This window comes from Thunnus maccoyii, chromosome 3 (genome assembly GCF_910596095.1).
Source record: "Thunnus maccoyii chromosome 3, fThuMac1.1, whole genome shotgun sequence".
Classification (NCBI taxonomy): Eukaryota; Metazoa; Chordata; class Actinopteri; order Scombriformes; family Scombridae; genus Thunnus; species Thunnus maccoyii.
Window position 1 is genome coordinate 13901155 of NC_056535.1, and position 19061 is coordinate 13920215.

Sequence of the window (19061 nt, forward strand, 5' to 3'; positions counted from 1 at the left end):
GAAGAAAGAAAACCACTTTCAAAATCACATCTGTATTTGTAATAACGCACATTACTAAAAGTCCAGCCCTGGAACATAACCATGCTCAACTGTATGTTCTGTGTTTCACTCCATTTTTCGAGATATGGGTGGTATTTTTCACAAAATTATGTAATGAAGTTGTTTATTTAATGTTTCTGTTTTAAGTTGGACTCTTGGGTGATTCTTGAGCTAAGAGGGATCCAAATAAGGAAAAATAAACGAATAAGTGGCCTTTAACAAACAACATTTCCCACAAGCCCAAGACCATCTCAGATCAAAAGATTTAACGATAAATGTTTTAGGTGTTTTTGTATTTATTTTCAGACATTTTTGCCTTTATATTTATTCATAGTCCACAGTAGAAAGGATATGAGAGGTGAAAGAATAAAGATGACATGCAACCAAGGTTGGACTTGAAGCAGGAATGTTGTGATTACATGGTCGCATCGATATTTTTTAAAACAGCAGGGAGATTTCATCTAAAATGTTGGAATGATGATATTAGTGACATGAGCGTGGGTGAATAGCAAACAAACAAACAGTTATGATGACATATAAGAAGCGCCTCGTTGCACTGGAAAAAAAATGATGGAAGATGGAGGTTTTATGAATGCAAACAAATTCAGTTATTTAACTTTGTTAAAAACACAAATGGTTCAAATTATATTTGCAAATGCAGTAGTAGACACCCCAGAAACACATTTTACTTTTTCAGGCAGACTGATCAATGAGAGATTGCATTGAGTTTCAGAGGCTGGTGGATGTGACATCAGGGCTTTGGCTCCCTATTGATCAAATCTAAGACTTAATTAGGATTCATTTTGCCATGACGTCCCATGAATCCTGGATAATTACAGGAAACTTACAAATGGAGGCAAAAACCACACTGCCAGTCAAACTCACCTTGTGTTGTCATGGTAATACCCCAACAATCCCAGGTTCAACAAATCAGAGTGATGTGAATAAAAATGTAGAGAAGCAGAAGGAAGTGGAAGAGAAGAGGTGTTTCATTTTAAGTGTGGAGATTTAGGTGCAGACCTGCTTGTGTTCAGAAATCACAAACTTAACCTACTTAGCTGACAATGTAGATATTTCTGTCTGTGTGTTTGATTACCTGACCTATTTCTTCAGTGTGTGTAAATGTATTTGTTAAAGGTCAGGACTATGTGACTCATCAGACCAATGATCGGTAATGGAAATAAAACACTCACCAGTCTCTCTCCATTTGTGTGTTTAAGTGTGAACTTTTTGTGTGAGAGTGTGCTATTTACTCACATGTGATACTCTTGCTGGGTGTCGTAAGCGCAGAGTGCGGGAGGCTGCTTTTGCCATTGTCTCCATCATTGCCTAGCAACCTTTCTGGGGTGACATTTGACCTCAATATGAGGGGCTCAGTGTAGGTGTTGGCCACGTCTGAAAAGCAAACATACACAAATACAAACCCAAAGTTTTAAAAAAGACATTCGTTGTCTGTGAGACCACACAGTCTTATGTTTATGTTAAGGTTATTTTGAAGGTGATTCACATTTCCTGCATGAGTAGCAGCTTTTCATGTGGATATTATCAGGTATCAGCAGCAAGCCGTTTTCCCACTTGTAGTAAACATGTCTCCTCCCATGTCATTTCCCATCCACCAGCACTTAATTAATTTAAACAGAGTAGTTCTGCTGACTTCAACAAAGCAGAAGATTTTGTCCGTGTGTGTGTGTATGTGTCTATGTGTTGGTGTGTGCTCTGTACTGAACTTGCATCTGGAAGCAGTTAAATCACACCCCTTGGGACTGTTTAGGGGTCTATGTGCACGCTTGTGAAACCTGAAATCTGTGTGGGTGTATGTGTGTGCGTAGGTGTCCGTTTGTGTTTGAGAGTGGACTTATATGTGCGTGTATGTGTGTGTGTTTGAAATGGACATATAAGTGGATGTACACATCATATACATACAGTGTCTGGGTGTTTTATGTGTTCACTGGTACTATGCAGTCATACATACACACACACACACACACACACACACACACACACACACACACACACACACACACACAAACACATACACTACACAGAGGCCTTCAAAGCAGGGCAGGCTTGGGCCTCTGAGAGGTGCAGACTCATTCCTGGGCAAATGGGAGCCAGCTGGGTTTGATAAACACACACACACACACGTGCACACACACACACACACACGTGCACACACACACACACACACACGCACGCACACACACACATACACACACACACACACCCACACACACACACACCACACACACAACACACACACACACGTCCTGTGCATGGACTCAACACTTCCCGGCTATGTTTATTTACTCTATCCACTCCAGCTCACTTCTCTATCTGTTCTCTCGTTCCTGTCCCCTGCCTCTCACACTCTTCGTCTCCAAATTCACATTCCCTCTTCACTCTTACAAATAAATTTCTTCACATATTTGGCATAACTCTATAGATATATTCTGCTGTATAGTCTGCTCTATTCAGCTGTAGAGTAGAGCTGCAAAAGCAAACTTTATTTTACTCAAAAGCAAAAGAAAGATGCAAAATAACACAGGTGTTTTCTTTCAATGACACAATAAAAACAAAAATGTGATTGTAAGAATGAGCTGAATAGTTGATAGAGTCTAAATATCTGGTTCTGATATTGTGTTTTTCCAAATACAACTACTGTACTGATAGTACAGGCCAACATCTGCACAGTAGAGGGAGAAAAATTTTACATAGTTCATTAAAGCATTACAAGAAGCAAACATGGTACATATCAGAGGTCCATGCAGGAACATGAAGTCATTAGCACCAATGATGATCAGCTGATGATGATCAGCTGATCACCAAATAAAAATGCAAACACAAATCTATTAACATGACGTGTTGTCTGTTTTTTGTCTGTTTGCATTTTACTTACAGGATAAGTAAACTTTATATAATCTTAGATTATCTACGATAGAGAGGGTCAATTTAATTTGCATTTACTGCACTATGATTTCAGTATTATTCTTACAGTCTCCCTATAATCAAATCATGACAAAATTCTCATTTAAAGATGGCAAAAATTAATCTGTTAAAGACTGAGAAAAAACATTTAATACTTCTAACACGTATTTTTTACTTTTTCACTCACACAAAAGGCATCTGACTCCATGAGATGAGCATAGGTTTTATTTATAACATACTGATAGATGGAACTCTATAATAATTATAGTAATATCTTTTTTCCATATTACCAAAACCTAATAACTTCACAAAAAATAACCATGATGATACTGAGTGTTACATTTACTGATGACAACTATTGTAACAATGAGTCTGAGTCATGTTTGTCAAAATTAAAGCTCAAAATGTTGACACAGTGAATCTGTTATTTAATTCATTCAATGAATCAATTCAATACTGTTCAATTTTTGATGCTTTTTGAAATGTTTGTAATGTTCTGTATTGTTAAACAATGAACCCAGATTGCCCAGATTTCTGGGCACCTTTACCCTGCCCGAAGGAATACTCTCTTTATTTTCTTAGAAAATAAAGTATATCAAAGCTACTGGCCTGAATCACTTGGTTATGTAAGGTGTTCTAACCTTGATGAAGAGGAACAGTGTCTTAAGCAGAGGATTAGTGTTTACCTATGCTCCCATGTGTCTATGTATTTGCAGGCATTTTTGTGTGTAGTGAGATCTCTGTGCGTGTGAAGTTAGAGGAGACGTAAACAGGACCTGAGGGGATGGGAAGTGCTTCCTGCTCTTCCGTTCTATTAGACAGTGGCACACACACACACACACACACACACACACACACACACACACACACACACACATATATATAAAACACATGTAATTCATACTCCAGTGCTACTCTCCTACATCAGCTACCAGCTCTATCCATACACTGTGTTTTTGTCTTCTGCATGTGGAAGCCATTTCTATGGCCTTGTCTTCCATGTTGTATCCATTAGTCTCAATCAGCCTCCTTCAGATATGAAAGCCACTAGTGAGAACTGTTGCCCTCGACACTGGCAAATGTCTATTTCGAAGATACATATGTGTATAAAAGGCTATGTATGTCAGTGACATGCACTGTACATGTCTATCATTACATAAACCCATCCATCTATCCTTATTTTACTGTCTTGTATTTTATTTTTTTGCATTTACCGTATTATACACCTAACACTCTGCATAAGGTTTCAGCAAAAAGAAAATAAATCCAACCATACATGTATTCATGTATTTGTAATAATTCATTTAAATTTAATGTATAATATTCCTACCATTAGTTAATCAGTTATCAGCTAACTCATCAACATCAATCTGTTCCTATAATCCATTGTCCATGCAGCTGTTATCCATTTCATCAAAATACTGATGAAAGATCATTAAAAAATATACCTCATATATGTGCTGGCAGGCAACAATTTACTTTAATGACTTTAGGCATTTGGCAGGTTTTTTTAGAATACTGAGATCAGAAATATAATTTCAACAAAAAGCGCTTTAGGTGGCATTTGTGGGTTATACTCAGCATCTTTCTTGTTTTGTTCTCATTCTTTGGAAGCTGCTTTCAGGGGGCGATTATGTCATTACCAAAGCCACACGAAAGCCCTGTGTAAGCAAACTTCGGGAAGGGAAAAGGGCAGTTTCTCAATCATTTTAAGAAGAATCAGGAAGAATTTCTACATCTGTGAAACACAGATTTAGCTAGACAAGAGTTGTGCAAACTCCTTGGAAGTGTGACAAAAGTCAAAGGGAGCATCTCTGCCCTTCTTGGGAGAGTGAATGAGCCTTACATACGTACACCAGGTAGCTGAATATCTGTATAACACGTGTACATGCCTACTAAGAGTTTAATCATGTGATCAGCTTAACCCCTCCATGCATCAACACAATAGTCTCATTCAGACTGATGCCAATGGAGCACTATGGGTTAAAATTCTGTAGGTCTTGTGACTCAGTCAAAGCTTTCCTTCTGTAAACGTTCTTAACCACGATTGTTGGAGCTAAACACATCCCCACCAAACCCCTAGTGCCATCCAAGCAGGCCTTCAACCAATTGTGTGTTGGCATCAGCATCAAACCACCAAACCGCCCGACCTCAGAGCCATTTCTGAGATCTGAGAAAGATGAGCCTCTAATTCAAATCAGACCAGAGCAATCAAGAGCCGCCGAAGAGATCTGGCTGTGTGTTTACACGTGTCGGTGAGTATGTGTATTTGTTTGTGCATCCTTGACTGTGTATGTGTGTGTGTGTGTGTGTGTGTGTGTGTGCATGTGTGCTTGTAGTTTGGTCTATGTACACGTGTCAGTGGCCCTGAAGGGGCGATCCAGAGGAATTTCAAGTCTTCTAGTAAACACAACCTTCACTATTAAAGCAAAAACATATGCATCACATAGGGTAATGGTTATTATGAACACAACACACAAACACACACGTACAGTTTATATGAGCAGGCAACTGATGTGACATATCCTAAATCACCAGCCTGCTGTTCCTCTTGGTATGATCTCTGAGGGGGAGAACAGAGTTTTACCTGCTGCCTTTCAAACCACCTCTACCATGTCCCTACAGCTTCTCTAATACTTCTTTAGCAGCACAGACTTCTAATGCGCATACAAAAGGACGTCTCTAAGGTGTGTACATCCCTTTGGCAAAGACATACAGTACATTTGTGCCCTCACCCACCACCCACAGACAAGAGCAAACAGGCTGAAGTGAAACTCATTCACAAACATAATGTTTAACTACACCTCTCTTTAATACTGTCTAGTGTTCAATTACACCAGTGGTGCTGAAATAAGGGACGGTCAATTAACTAAACCTCAATTGACAACAATTTGGTAATCAATAAGTCATTTACTAGTTCTAGCTTCAGATTTTTTTCATAATTAGCAGCATTTTGAAAAAAACATTTTGAGTATTTCTCTGTTCCATGATTGTAAATGGACTAATTTTAGGTTTTGGATTGACAAACAAATAATTTGAAAACATCCCTGGGCCTATGGGAAATTTTGATGAGCATTTTCCACCATTTTCTGACATTTTAAAGAATAAATGATTCATCGATTTATCGATAATAATCCCTGTTGCAGTCATACTTGAAAGTGCACTAACAAATGGGTGTCCACACTCACACCCTGCTGACTCATCTCTTAAAAACATAAGGATAGAGATAACAGTTGAGAGAACTGGAAAGAAGACACAATGAAATGAGGTGGAGAGCAACCAAGCAGAATAATGTTCAGCAGAGTGCAGTTAGTGGAGACGACGCAGTAGTAGCTCTCTGGCCAACAGTAATGACTGGAACTGATTGAAACCACACAGCAACGCTGGAGTTCTGACCGGGATGAAGGATAATACAAAGAAAAGAGCACACAACTACAGCAACGGTGCGATTTTTATTTGTTTCCTTTAACAAACACACACACACTTATACATGCATACACACACACAGTGAAAAGGAAAGAATAAGCAATTGTTTTCGCTGCCATCCAGCCCAAAGCTGAAAGCAAATACACACACACACACACACAGATTCACACATTGTGTAGAGGGGCTGTAAGAGTGCAGCACTGGAATATGTCCAAAATCAGAGATTATAGCTGCTGAGAGAATGAAGCAGTGTAAGCTCATTAAAGACAAAAACTGTCTGCTGTTGAACAGGCTTAAGGGGTATTTAATTGTGTTACTTTGTCTCTGAGATTCCTCTGGTTCCTGGGAAAATACAGCTGCTTTGCTAACTGACTGTAACACTGCTGCATCTTACTCAAGGAGCCTGAGAAGTCAAGGTTGCTTAACATGGACACCATCACCAGATGCACACACGCACATGCTGTACTGTACAACATATGAAAATAATGACAAACAGTCTCACAGTCATAAACAGTCAAGGGTAAACGGAAATCACTAGTCAGGAAGAGACCATGTGAATTAACAAACAGATCGAAATAAACATCTTGAGAAGCAATGGGAAATGTATACACTGCTCTAACGCATGCATCTGCAGCCTGATATTGGGTTATCACAAATATATTAGCCTTGAGATTTCCTAACCTCTGGAATAGTTACAAAGTGAGAAGAGGTATTTCAGGTGCCCCTGGTTCCAGAAGTCCTATTCATTTTCTCCATAGACAATGTTACGTGACTCACAGTAAAAATATAAGGTGAGCATTTAGCATTGACTCCTACAGCACATTTCATGAAGAAACATCCAAACACAGCTTCAAATTCTTTCTCATGAGAGACAATATTTCATTCCCAACTGCAATGACAAACCATTTTTCACTGTAATTGAACTACAGCTGTAATTTGTGCCTCTGTCTGGATTCCTCTCTATAACAATGACAGCTGAGGATCTTGGGTATTGTAGTATTTAGAGCTATCTAGCATGTTGAACAGATGGGAAAAAAACAGGATTTCTTGAAAGTAATAATTAAAACAGGTGGATATAAAATTAACCTAGAGGGTTTTTTAATTATCAGTGATCCTGGCTGAGTATGGCTTTTAATTAAGTTCCATGTATTTTATTTGATGTATTATTATTCATCCCTTTACAGTTTTAAAAGCAGTCCTGATTTAAAAAAATGCTTTACAAATACAGCTGTTATTATTATCATGACTATTATATTGGTATCAGCATGTATGTTGGCAGATATCCAAAACGAATACTGAAGCAACAAATGTTTGACTGGCACATTGTTTGTTTTATGTGTTTTGTTCATAGTTAAATGTCAATTACATTTACCATTAAACTATATTGTTACAGCCATTTTTGATAATACATTTTATCATTCAACTGTAAAATACTCAGACTTCACTGAGACATCATTATCACAAAATGTTGTTTTGTCTTTGTGTAATATGTATAAATTGTTATCTGATTTGTATTCTTCTAGGGCATCAGTACCCAAAATAAGTATCAGTCAGATTCTACATAGGATAATACTTCCACCACTTTTGAACCTGTAGGAGACAACAAGTGCACACATGAAGGGGTTACTGCCATCTTTGTCACTGTGGCAGTAAATGTGCAGTAACTGGCCTCTGGCTCAAGTGTCTTAACACGACAGCTTACTTGCTGATTGACTATCACATCATGTTGACACGATCTGTCAAGAGTTTATGACAGAGGTTGTGAGGATTCAAGAGACTGACTCAAGTAAAGAGTTGGTGAGAGAGAGCAAGTTAGCGAGAGATAGAGAGAGAGAAAGAGAGAGAGAGAGAGACAGAGAGAGAGAGAGCAGGCCACCAGAGCAGAAGCAGCAACAGTTTCTCAAATGTTTGCGAGATGGTGAAGTAAAAAAAAGCATGCTCATTTTCGTAGCTCAAATATGCTGTAAAAATGCCTGAAATGACTCCTGGTTTATTTCAATCACTGTGAAACCGAATTAGACACAAGCCTCAACAAACCTCAGTTACTGAAAGGAACGAGGAGGCAAATAGCGTCTAAACACTGGAATGAAGAGAGAGAGATAAAATAAAATAAATGTAGTTTGGAGTGTGACATAGACAGAGGAGTCATTTCACATATACGAGAGCATGAACAGGATGGACACACAAATGTTACACAGCCTACAGATGCAAATATATAGAGTAGGGCTGAGCAATTTAAGGAAAATATCTAATTGTAATTTGACCAATATTACAATTGCTATTTGAACTGTTATTCTTTTCTAGAAAGTTTACTCCAGGCCTGTTTTTGTGGACTACAAAGATAGGTACCGAGCATTATCACAAATAGTTTGTTTCTTTAGAAAAACACTCAGATAAAATGGAGCAGTTGCCTGTTGTTGAGGTCCTTCCACCCTCTTCTTTTCAAAACAGTCAATGTAGAGAAATATGTAAACACAGATAGAATCATTTTAAGTAAAATGATGTAAGTCAAAATTGAAGTTATATGCATTTATAACAGAAACGAAACCTGATAAGGACAAACATTTGGTAAGTCACGTATGTCAAGGTAGCTCACTAAAAGTTTTGATGTCAGACAAATGATACTGGTGACCAGTTTGAACTGTATTTTTAGAGACAGGACGATGATGCAGTATGATGTGCTAGGAAGTTTTAACTAGGAAATTTCAACTTATGTTCAGATGTTTGTCATTTACATTTGATTAATAACATGATAACTGCAAGCTACCTGTCTGAAAATGACATTGGTGTTTCTCTCTTGACCAAAAAAGATCATTGAGCAAGGGTAAATAGTAAAATCACAGGCACACAGAGAGCATATTGACCAGACACCAGCCAAGATTTTCATAGACTTGCCAACTTGTGGGATTAAACTTTAATTAGCTACAGCTGAATAAAATTTCCAGCAACAGTAGGTGTCAAAAGCAATAGTTGCAAACTAAAATGTTCCCCTCCTGCAGTTATTGTTAAAAAACGCTGCTCTTGCAATTTGAAAACTGTACTATCAAATTTCAATTATGATATAAAAACAAATGAGAGTGACAGAAAGCGAGATAAAGAAAGACGATCACAGAGAAGCGGGTAAAAAAAGATAGAGAAAGAGAAAAAAATAGAGTGAAAAAGACACTAGTGGGGATGAAGAATAAAGGTTAACATATGTAGGTAAGAGGTTCCTATACAAACAGATGGCCTCATTGCATCTTCATGCCTGAGCGAGAGCAACACTCACAACAGTGAGAGGCACACATCTGTCAGCACACACCACCATTCAATGGCCTTGTAATGACTGAGCAGGGCTTTACACACTAACAGCAGAGAAGACTGTTATCCCACTGTGGGGTGACAAGAAGGCTAAAAGCTCTCTCTGGACTAATCTTGTGCATTGTGATTGGCTACTACAGAACAGGGTCAAAAATTCTTATTAAACCATGGCCTAAGAATGTGCAACAGAAATGAATCTATAACCCTTTAACATGGTCTGAACCAAACTGAAGAGAAAAAGCCATTATTTTTTGCAGGGCTTGTTGCATCAGATTACGCTCAATTGCAGGTGTCAGTGATATTGGTGTCTACGCTATATGTGCTGATCTGCACACAGACAAGCACCCACCTTATACCATAACCATATACATAAAGCATTGTGGCAAAACCATGAATTACGAGAGCCGGATGTGACGTGTCAGAGGTGCTGCTACTTTGACCCAGTGGCCCACTGTGGTACTGCAATTTAAAAAATCTACCGCGTCTCTGAAAACATTTTCCCCACAGAATATCATTATAAAAGTCACGTCAGTGAAACTGTATAGCACACTTCCAACTACTCACAAGGTCAGTTCTTTGTTCTGTATTTGCATTTTTAAACCACAAAGATTTAATATTGGTAAAACCCTGTGTTTTTGAGCATTACATCATTAAGGAATTGAAAATTAGACACTAATTCATGTGTCATGAGCTGCACAATGTAGAGGCAAACCAGGAAGAGAAAAACCTTTTTTGGGTAAGAAACTTTCATTAGAATAAAGGGGAGCCATCTTGAAAAAAGTTATCCATTTCTGATTATACATTCATGGTGTTCAGTTAGATCTTTATATGTGCCTGTGTGTTGTGTGTGTGTTCTCAGCTGTGTGTTCTCACTGTAGTTGTGTCTGTTGTGTTGCCCTCTTGCTCTGCAGGCAGAGGAATGGGTGGTGAGGGGTGAATCATGAGCGCTGAAAGCAGGGCCTTGTTGCCCTCAGTGGTAGCTTGACCAATCTTCTCCTCCCCACCCTGGCTCACCAACCTACCCTCAGTCTATACACACACACACACACACACACACACACACACACACACACACACACACACACACACACACGCACATTAGACCAGTCGGCCAGACAAGCTGTCTAACTTTAGTGGGAGAGGCCACAGTGTACTTTGTGATGGTGTTCCTGAGGAGCGAGCGCAGGTAAAGTCAGCACAGCCACAAGAACATGTTTGGGCACAAACTTGCTGTTTAATAACTCTAAAACTCTTTAGTGGGTTATTATGATTAAATCGGATGCTGTACTCACACTCATCATGGTACACCACAATGTAGCAGAGAGAAGAGATGTGCGTGTTGGATTCTGTGTTTTGCAAATTCAACACAGCAATCATAAAAGATTGGGTTGAGACTTGCCTTTAAAAAGCAAAAAAAAAAAGAAAAAAGAATACAAACTAAAACAACTTAATCAACCAATGAAGATTTTGTGGCAGGTTCCCATGGCAACAAGCCACTTAAATCTCTGCACGCTTCCCTAACTGTTAACCACACCTACCCTAATTACCGCACAGAACCTGCACTCTGTCCTGCAAAGTCAGAGCTGTCGTTTTCTCACTGAAGCTTGAGGGAAACTGATGCGTTTTCAGCCAATCCCCGATGAGTCATTCAGGCATACTATTGCTATGAGTTGGTCCTCCTGTCCACTCCCTACTGCCAGTCAACCCTTACCATGACCAATCACACAAAGGGAAAAGGTCATGGGTTCATTCCCAAATTCCCAAGAGTCCCATTGGTGATTCTGAACGTTCCAGAGCACTGAATTGGTCCTGACCCCTCAGATCATCCAAGGCGTCACACCCCCCCCCACCCTCCTCACAGACCAACCCCCTATCAACTCACTACACAACTGTTGTGTCTGTCAGTGGTGAGGCCTCTGACCTAATGAATCATTATGACCAAAACACACAATGGCTTTGCTGGTATTTAGTGCGAATCAATAGAAGTCAGCTTCTCCACTTACCATTTGCAATTACTAATTATCAGTCTTAAAGTTTTACACACAACAGTGACACAAGACTATTCCACATCAACCAGTTTCTCATTGGTGAGTACATCAGTCTGTTCTTGTTTTAGGGTGAGAGGGTCTCCTACAGCTTATAAAGAAAGGAAAATGTGCTACATACAGCTATAGACTCACACACATAGTGGCCAACTTTCTACCATAATGAGGTTCACATGCATGAGAGAGCATAGAGAAGTCTTTTCTCTCAGCAGTAGTCCACTAGCTCCTCTTTCTCATAATAAATGGCTTCATCACTCTATAACTACTCTCTGTCTCACTTTTCTTTGAGCCAGCCACACTTGTGTGTATACAGACACACACAAACCACAAAACAACGAAGGAGTTATAATACAGCTTGGTGTTAGTAATTATAAAAATTAGCCTATTCAAGGCATGTTTGGACCCATCGCATAACTCATAACCCATCAAGTGTTCTCTCTCTAATAATATACACAAACAGATGGAGAGCATTTTTTTGTCACTTTTTTTCTCTGCAGCCTCCTTCTTACCTGTACTGGGACATGGCTTTGGGTTCAGGCAGCTGTTTGCACTCTCTGTGGTGAAGTTTGAATGTGAACTGGGTTGTGGAGCTTTTGGACTGGGGTCCCCATCATCAGGTGGCTCTGGGGAGATGGCAGGGGCACTCCTCTCCTCATCCATTGGGCGTAGGCCTGGCTCTTATTGGAGGAGGTGGGGGGGCAAGGAGTGAGCCTGAGAGAGGAAATAGCCCTAAATATTATTACAGAAATCGCTGCATGAGTCACATGAAAGATTTTTCATTGTCTTAGCTGTGCTTCATAGTGAGAGGTGTTGTCAGGCAAAACTTGAAGCAGCATGAATCCCTTTGAGTCTTTCGAAAACAACTGAAGAAACAGACCGGTTTGCTGCTTGAAACAGTGGTAACACAGTGGATATGACTAATCATTGCTTAATTTTAATTGTTTTTAATATCTTTAGACTTATGTTGAGCAAATACACAATAATAATGGTAGTTTTATGTATCTATAACATTTTAAAACATTCTAAGATGCTTATGTAGGGTCACATCAAGATTAAACATTTCAACATTAAAACATGGGAAAAGACTGCAGCACAAGAAGATGGGGAACAAAGTAATTCATCTAAAATAACAAAAAAAAGTATTAAAAAACACACAAAAACCGGAGCAGTAAAACAAAACAAACAAAAGCTAACTAAACATTGTTCACATTCACAGAAGTTTAATTCATAATCCCAATCAGTAGATCCCAAAATGTCCAATGATGGCAAAGTACAATATATCATACAGACTCACAAGGAAATGTGCATAAAGTGCATAAAAACTGAAATCTTGGATTCGAATATTTCAATCATTTTAGTAATGAAACTGATTCATTAAAGCTCCCAAACAAGCAGATAAATTATGTCCACACGCATGTGATGGGTGTAAAACTGTTTTATCAAATTTTGAATCTACTTCATAATAAATTTAAGGCTGCTGGAGAACATTATTCAAGTAGTTAGAGGAGAGTATAACAGAAAGAATGTATAATACTTAAATAATAATAGGCTGAAAGTTATTTTTGGCCCAAAACTACAGCCTTAGTTCTTACCAAATTGTTACAAAGTTTGACTTTCAGTTATTCCATTCTTTATACTTCTTACATGTCTTTTATCTGATATCTTAAAGAGGTCAGAAGCGATCTACAGTCTAACTAATTAATAAGACGGGACAAGTTGAGTATGTGTCACGTGCCAACGTGTGTTTGGCGCGCGCCTACCCTACCAAAGCAACTGGACAGCTGTTTGCGCGCCCCCGCGATGGAGCTCCGCACTCACTGCCCTAAAACTTTCGACTATACCTACCCAGGTTTTTGTGAAAAACGCTTGATGAAGCGAAGTTTACCGTGTGCGTATTTGAAAGATAAAAACTACATCACTCTAAAAAAAAAAAAAGATTAAAAAAAAGCAGCAAAGGGCCTAATTTATGTTTTTAAACAGTAAAAAAAAGTTGTGAGAAGTTTCGAGAAAAAGGGAATGACATCCCACCACACACTCAAAAACAGTGCCAAACTTCTAACTTAAATATATACACCAACGTCTTACTTCCCAAAAGATTTTCAGGCTGAATTTTAGATTATAATCATACTAAATGTTACTGTTAGCTAATAACGGACGTATTGTGTTTACCTTTATTGCATGTCTGCGCTCTGCTTTCCCAAAACGAGTCCCTGCATGCTCAGACCGAGCTCAGCTCAGTGTGGGGATCCTTTATCTGCCTGCATTTATACTTCACGATAACTGACGTTGAACTTCAACAACAGCACAAGAAAACAACTTCTTACCTTCTCTCTGGCTGGGGCACGGTGCAACCGAGCCTGGGCTAATTCATTCTCTGACCGCTCCAGATGGACTTCTCACCCTCCGAGACCTTTCCCCTCCTCTTTCCCTCCGGTCTTGTCACTTTAACACGACCACGAATTTTCTCCCCGGTTCATGTAGGTGACCTAAACTCCCAATTCAATGCATTTTCCTCCAGCGGAGATAGTTTTCTCTCCGCCTCCCAACTTTCTCTCTCCGGCTCGCCCCGTCCTCCAGCAGACCAGATGTTGGGAAGCTTGTGTGTTTCTGCAGGCAGCTCGCTGAGCACTCTGTCTGGACTGCAGGTTTCTCACCTCACACGTTTATGCACACAAAAATCTAACTACACCGCCTTCCCAAACTTGTTCAAACTCTTAAAATGAGCAGTATCCGTCCTGTGCACTCGGTCTCTCTACTCTCTGCACTCCCACTATACGTGCCTCAGGGTTATGTGCTGCAACTATTGGACAGGAAACTACAGTCAGCAGTGATTGTGCTTCCTCCAGGCAAGAAACTAGTTGGGCTGAACTATACTGTCATATAATTACCCCTTAACCCGAACCAGACACAGCAGCACTAGGCTAGCTTTCATGAGGAGTTATGAGACCAGGAACCATATGTTTTCTCATTAATAATAGACTTTGTGAAGATGGCAATAATGCAGGTAACTACATAATTACTTAAAAGCATGATCACTATTTAAGATATGGTATCTGCATTTTAATCTCTTATAGCAAATTAACCATATTCCCCTCCATATGGGGTCATTGTTGCTATACAGTATTTGTATCTTTTCAGTTGTTAAAAACAATAGGTGTATTATACACAGGAAAATATCTCCAGGTGCCTTTAATCAGCCAGATGATGTTTTTTTTTAAATCATTTAATTAATTAGAACATATTTTTCAAGAACAATTTGTGGTTATAGTGTATAGCATTTAGTAACATGTTTACATCTTCAAATCAGTGGCTTTTGTTTAGGATGCTATATGTATTGTGCTCTGACGTGACAAGAGATCCAAACTTTAGTTTTTCTGGTGCAGGGTCAGTGTTGTTAGTTTTATGTTGTTGTGATTCACTGTGGGAATTTTCTTCACTCATTATTTCCTGCATGAGGCCAACTAAAATGCCTTGTGTGAGAACTGAATTAGGTTAATTTGTCAGTGATGACTCATGATTCATCGCAGTAATAGAAGTGAAACAACAGAAGAAACACTTCTACTGTAAGTGCACTCCCCCTTATAACGGTATGTCGTTGACCTGAGCTGTTGTTTTTTTTTTAAATTCCAGCATTAGTTCCATGCAAAAAACAGAGATACTGAAAATAAACTTGGCACATATAATTAACTGATAACAACATATCATCAGTAAGTGAGGGTTTTTACTGATAAACAAATAACACTGAAAAAACAATTTTGTACTCTTGTAACTGGAATGAAAATTGAGACAAAAAAAGATTATTTCTTTTTCTTTCTCTTGGATTTCTTCAATACATGTTGAATGTATCACACTTGGCATCTGTAGTGGATAAAAAAAGGTAAAATAGTTCAAATACAAACTGACTGCGGAGGCTAGATAACATGTACTGTATGTCTTTGCATTTACAGTCATTCAAATAAGGACTTACAAGAGACAACTGAAGAGTGATTCATAGAGGAAAACCTCTGTCTCTGTAAATCTTTTAGTAGCTGTCAAACCAGTGTTTTAGTGCTACTTACATTGTAAATATAATGACCTTTGACAGTCTTCTTAAGTCACTAATATTCTCAACCAGTTTTTCCTCTTTTCTACATGTCTCTTTTCAACAGTTGGTGATGCAGGTGTGGCCATCAGAGGACCCGATATTCACATTATTATGAGTTTTGATATCACTAGTAACCCAGTGATAATAAATGTTTTGAAATAGATAAGAAGACAAAAGGATAGTCTAAATATCAAATGGAAAAACACTCCATGTTATGTAGTTTATTTTACTTAGAAAGAAATAAGTTTTTAATGAGGATAATCCAACAAAATGATCCTTGAGGCAATCTGGCCAGTAAATTTCAACAAAATCTTTTGCAATAACTTGCCGATAAACAGATGAAACCATAGCTGAGCTCCAGGGTTGTTGAGGGTAACACTGAGAGTAGTTTGACTTTATAATATTCCAAACCGCAGGGTTTGTTGAAAAATGTTGTAAAACGTTCATTGTGTTTATCTTAGGCTTGCACAAGAACTAAAATAAATGACCAAAATATAAAAATTTGTTTCTTGGGTCACACATAATACAGAAAAATACTGCAGGCCTTTGTCTGCTCATGCCATGTTGACATCTGGAGGTTGCAGCTGATGAGAGTGTTTTCTGTGATTGATGTTCGAAGGCGTGACAGGGGCACGGGGATAATTCACAGCAGCAAATCTTCTGAGGCTTTTGAGACAGGCTTCATTTTTACTAACAACTTGATAACCTCCTTTTCAATTTGTGCGTACAATCACTCATCTGAACCACTGAGGCTTTGACAGTGAAGCGTTTGTAGGATTCGTGCTCTGTGGGGGCTCAGAATCTGTCTGGGCACGAGGGTCAGAGTTTGTGTGGGCAACGGTAGCATTAGGTCTTGCTCCAGCAGGAATCTTTTGTTTGTTTTTCAGTTTGTGTAAGGAATCCAGGCATGCTGTGTTTAACTTAGTACAGTTTAGCTGACCAGACTCACTTTATGAACTGAATATTTAGTTACACATGTATTGAAATTAAGAAAGATCATTTACTGTGGAGACACTGCTCAGAAAATAAATGCCAACAATGGAGGATTTTAAGCAAACTTACCAAATACATTAACAACGACGAGCGGCATTTCAAGTCTCTTTGAGCTAATTCATTTCAACACATTGCAAACAGTTGCTCCCCTTGCTGTTTTACATGCATAACTTACCAGTTTGTCATCCACTGCAGGGGATTTTTTTAACAGGATGGGACAAAGCAACTCTCAATTTATATCAAATTAAAATTCAGGGTTCATTTCAGCTCATTCACAGGATACGTTAAAGGTGTTAATGAGGAAATTCTCGTCTTTCTCCTGATATCATCTCATCAGCCAGAAATGATACTGTGCAATTATGGTGTAATAAAAATAGAGGAGTCACATAAATAAACCAAATACAAGCTTCAAAAGACATCTGAAGATTGTTGACATTACATTGTGGCTCCATTAAAGTCTTCAATGTTTGTACAAGACCCCCCCCCCCCCTCCCCCCAATTCCAGCATGAACAATGTGAGTGGAGAAATTTTCTTGTCATCGGTTTCCTGAAAAGCTTATGCTCTTCATCCTCTTACTTCCGTTCATGACTCACACCCCACAGCACCAGTCACAGCCACACCCACCAGGCTCTCTACAGTTCGGTGTGATAGCTTTAATTTCTATTGCTTACTATTTACATAATTATTTTAATTCTAGTGATTCAGTACTCTATGGTAATTTAATCCAACCTTATTTTATGGTTATTTAATGGTATTTAAACACATTTGTCACAGAGTAGGTGGTGAGTGTTATACACACCTTGTAGATTTGCCGGTCGCCTTTGTTCTGGTTCTGGCTGCTTAACATAGAGGTGAACAGGGACATTTGGACCGTCCAAGGTCTAGTGCACCAAGCAGACAAATATGGCAGTGTCCTTCCACATTCCTCACCTCCAACAGTGCTATCAAATCAGCTTCCAATTATGAAAGAGGAGCTGCTGTTGACACACACACACACACACACACACACACACACACACACACACACACACTCCTCAACAATAACTGTCTTTTAAAGGAATGAATTAATTAATTAGACATTTTTTTGTGAAATATGCTTATTCTTATTCTTGCCAAGAGATAGATGAGTAGCTTGAAACCACTCTAACATGTGGACAGTAAATATGAAGCTGCAGCCCGTAGTCGGTTAGCTTAGCTTAGCATAAATCTTGGAAACGGGACAGGGGTCTTGGAAACAGGTAGCCTGGCTCTGTCAAAAGGCATCAAAATCTGCCTAAAGCTCACTAATTAACACATTACATCTTGTTTGTTTAACCTGAACAAACTGTGGTGTAAAAAAAGACAATTCGCCGTTTTTACAGGAGGTTATGTGATGTATTATTTTTGGCTAGAAGGCAGATTTTGTTAGGTTTGGACAAAGCTAGTCTAGCTGTTGCCAGTCTTTATGCCACATTAAGCTAACCAACTGCTGGTGTTATATTTATCATACAGACATGAGAGTGGTATCAATTTTCTCATCCAACTCTCGGCAAAAAAGCAGATAAGCGTAATAAATGTGAAAAATTATACAATTTTTAGTCTCTCACCTCACATTGTGACTTTGAGTTCTTGCAATATACTACCTTGTACCTTGCTAGTCAATATCACCCAGCATTCATACAATGGAATGAAATAATGAAACAAGGATGTCTATTTAGGAAGGGAAGACCAACATTACATGTGTTTCATTGTTGTTTTTAGGTGTGACACTAAAATGAAAGGGTCGCAAATATCGCACAAATGCCACCACACTGTATCACATTGTATCACTTAGTTTAACTCTTTTTTTTCTTTTACAGTCACAACTGTAGCCTAGAGGCTGTACTGAAGTGCCAAGCATAAAGAGAAGTTCTGCTACATACACTACCAAGGGCAAGTTGTCCTCACAAAGGCAGTCATGCCAGGCCTCAGTATGTTTAAAGCAATTCTACCTTTCTCACAGCATGTAGACCTGCTCTTTAGGCCTCTGAGGCTTTCCACTTCACTGAGAGACAGCAGAGAAAGAGCAGGTTGCCTCCGCTAGCTAGTGCTAGCCAGCGCTGGAGGACTGAGATGAGAGCTGCTCCACTGTTCCAGCACTTCTGACCAGATGGCACGAGATGCCACATCCAGACCCAGGCCGGCATCAGATCAGCAGACAGCAGGCTGGGAGGGGCAGACGTGAGGAAATGTAGAGATTGAAAGAGGGAGAGAGTCCAGACAGAGTGTA

At 39.1% G+C, this 19061-nt stretch overlaps 1 protein-coding gene across 4 annotated transcripts in view; it reads right to left on the reverse strand.

The window, feature by feature from the left end:
• The window catches only part of mdfi (MyoD family inhibitor), a 31605-nt gene extending 12544 nt beyond the window's left edge, over positions 1–19061 (reverse strand). The window contains exons 1-4 of one of the 4 annotated variants that reach the window (XM_042405827.1): positions 18784–19061; positions 17613–17694; positions 12245–12446; positions 1297–1434 (exon numbers count right to left, since the gene is read on the reverse strand). In XM_042405827.1, the coding sequence (XP_042261761.1) occupies positions 1297–1434; positions 12245–12395 (289 nt within the window). In that variant the 5' untranslated portion in view covers positions 12396–12446; positions 17613–17694; positions 18784–19061. The other 3 variants (XM_042405825.1, XM_042405826.1, XM_042405828.1) reach the window with 3 other exon arrangements.